The 2,336-nt window shown below is 45.6% G+C and overlaps 1 protein-coding gene across 1 annotated transcript in view; it reads right to left on the reverse strand.

Moving 5' to 3' along the window:
* LOC126393333 (diacylglycerol kinase beta) overlaps positions 1-2,336 on the reverse strand; it is a 145,103-nt gene that overhangs the window by 110,120 nt on the left and 32,647 nt on the right. The window contains exons 5-6 of the mRNA XM_050049440.1: positions 1,109-1,261; positions 633-682 (exon numbers count right to left, since the gene is read on the reverse strand). Of these exons, the coding sequence (XP_049905397.1) occupies positions 633-682; positions 1,109-1,261 (203 nt within the window). The remainder of the gene's footprint in view (positions 1-632; positions 683-1,108; positions 1,262-2,336) is intronic.

The following is a 2,336-nucleotide window of genomic DNA, read 5'->3' on the forward strand; positions in this document are numbered from 1 at the left end:
ACAAACAAACTACAAAGAGACAAAAACAACCACAAAGAGACACAAACAAACTACAAAGAGACATAAAACCACTACAAAGAGACACAAACTACAAAGAGACATAAAACAACTACAAAGAGACACAAACTACAAAGAGACAAAACAACTACAAAGAGACACAAACAACTATAAAGAGACACAAAAAGACTACACAGAGGTCCCAGCTTCATCTTCTGCTCATATAACATAACATATAACATAATATCTCATTCATTTCAAAGATGGAGGACAGGCATCAGAAATGTTCAGCAAAAAGTACCTCAGTGTGTGTGTGTGTGTGTGTGTGTGTGTGTGTGTGTGTGTGTGTGTGTGTGTGCTGTATCTCTGCATCTCTAACATGTTCACGTGTGTTTATGTGATCTCCTTGGCACATGGCTGGTACTAAAGTGAACAGAACCATCTACAAATGATCTCATGTAAACACAACTGCTGTCACTGAGTGTCTATTCTTAGAGCTGCTGCGTGCAAAGGGCAAACACTGAGACCAGACGCAGAGAGGAAGATGAAGAGAGGAGGAGGAGGAGGAGGAGGAGGAGGGGGAGAGACAGAGAAAGGGAAGAGAGGGAGATACAAAAGCCAGGAGAGACACTCACCGAGCTGTCCAGAACCCCGTTGCCGTCTGTGTCGTAGAGCCGGAACATGACTAGAGGGAAAGGAGAGAGCAGAGATCCCATGGTGACTCAGATAGCGTCAGATAATTAGTAGCTCTGTGAAGCTGTAACATTTGTTCCTGGACTCTCTCCAGATGGCCACAGGGTTAAAGAAGTGGAGCGTGCTACTTCTGTACTGAAGCATGGGGACCAGTTAGCAGAGATTAGCCTTGTCAGTGCGCTCCAATATAGCCTTCGACACTAAAGAAGTCAATTGGGCACAGCAGGGCTTAAGCATGTCAATGACCTGCCCTGTGTGGGAGGTGTAAGCACCGTATCTGCGGCCCTGGGGAGGCAGGGAACAGCCTTATTACTCTGGCTGTCACCCTGAGCTGACATGAGAGCACATATACACACATATTGCACATGACAGCTGCTCCCACTCCCTCCGCCCATGTCACCCCGTCCCCATCACTCACACTCCAGCTTGTCCTCCGGCGTCCCCCTCTCCAGCAGGGACAGGTAGCAGACGATGTCCTTGAGGAATACCACCTGGGGCGACGGCAGGGGGGAGCCTTTCTGGGGCGACGGGCTCCTCCGCAGTGACAAGTGCTTCTCAGAGTGGCTCCTCTCTGTGGACACACAGCACAAGTTACTCACATCAGACTCTGCCGTGGTTCCCCTGGTGACATTAACGACAGGATTCAAGTCAAATCAGCAGTAAATTAGATATTAAAGTGTGAGTGTGACAGTTTGAGAGAACTCTGGTCCCAGTGCAGCAGTCAGAGACAAAACAGAGCCGCGGAGAACAGGTCGACAAAACACTATTTACAGTGAGCACATAGAGGACGCAGGCTGCTGACCAAAACAACAGGAGGTCATGTGACGGGAAAAACCAAAAGCAACAACTGATGTTGATGAGTTTTGTTCTTCTTGTTGACACGCTGACCAAACATCCACCCATTTATCCTATCAGTGTAAAACAATACTGACACTTTGGTCTCATGTTTTCAATACCACTGATGTTATTCACAGTTTCACTCTCAAAGATGCTATTTGTTACTGTGACAACATGAGTGGGGAAGTTAGGTGTTCAGGTTCTCAGCCCTCTTTCTCTCCTTTCCATTAAATTTAACTCAGTGATTAAAGGTCCAGTGTTTAGGATTTAGCGGTCTATGTTGGCAGAAATGGAATATAATATTCATAATTTAATTTTTATTACACTGAACAAAAATATAAACGCAACACTTTTGTTTTTGTTATTTTTCATGAGCTGAACTCAAAGATCTAAAACATTTTCTACACACACAAAAGACCATTTCTCACAAATACTGTTCACAAATCTGTCTAAATCTGTGTTAGTGAGCACTTCTCCTTTGCCGAGATAATCCATCCCACCTCACAGGTGTGGCATATCAAGATGCTGATTAGACAGCATGAATATTGCACAGGTGTGCCTTAGGCTGGCCACAATAAAATGTCACTCTGAAATGTGCAGTTTTGCTTTATTGGGGGGATCTGGGGGGGGTCAGAAAACCAGTCAGTATCTGGTGTGACCACCATTTGCCTCACGCAGTGCAACACATCTCCTTCGCATAGAGTTGATCAGGTTGTTGATTGTGGCCTGTGGAATGTTGGTCCACTCCTCTTCAATGGCTGTGCCAAGTTGCTGGATATTGGCAGGAACTGGAACACGCTGTCGTATAC

The sequence above is a fragment of the Epinephelus moara genome, chromosome 7 (assembly GCF_006386435.1).
Source record: "Epinephelus moara isolate mb chromosome 7, YSFRI_EMoa_1.0, whole genome shotgun sequence".
Lineage (NCBI taxonomy): Eukaryota > Metazoa > Chordata > Actinopteri > Perciformes > Serranidae > Epinephelus > Epinephelus moara.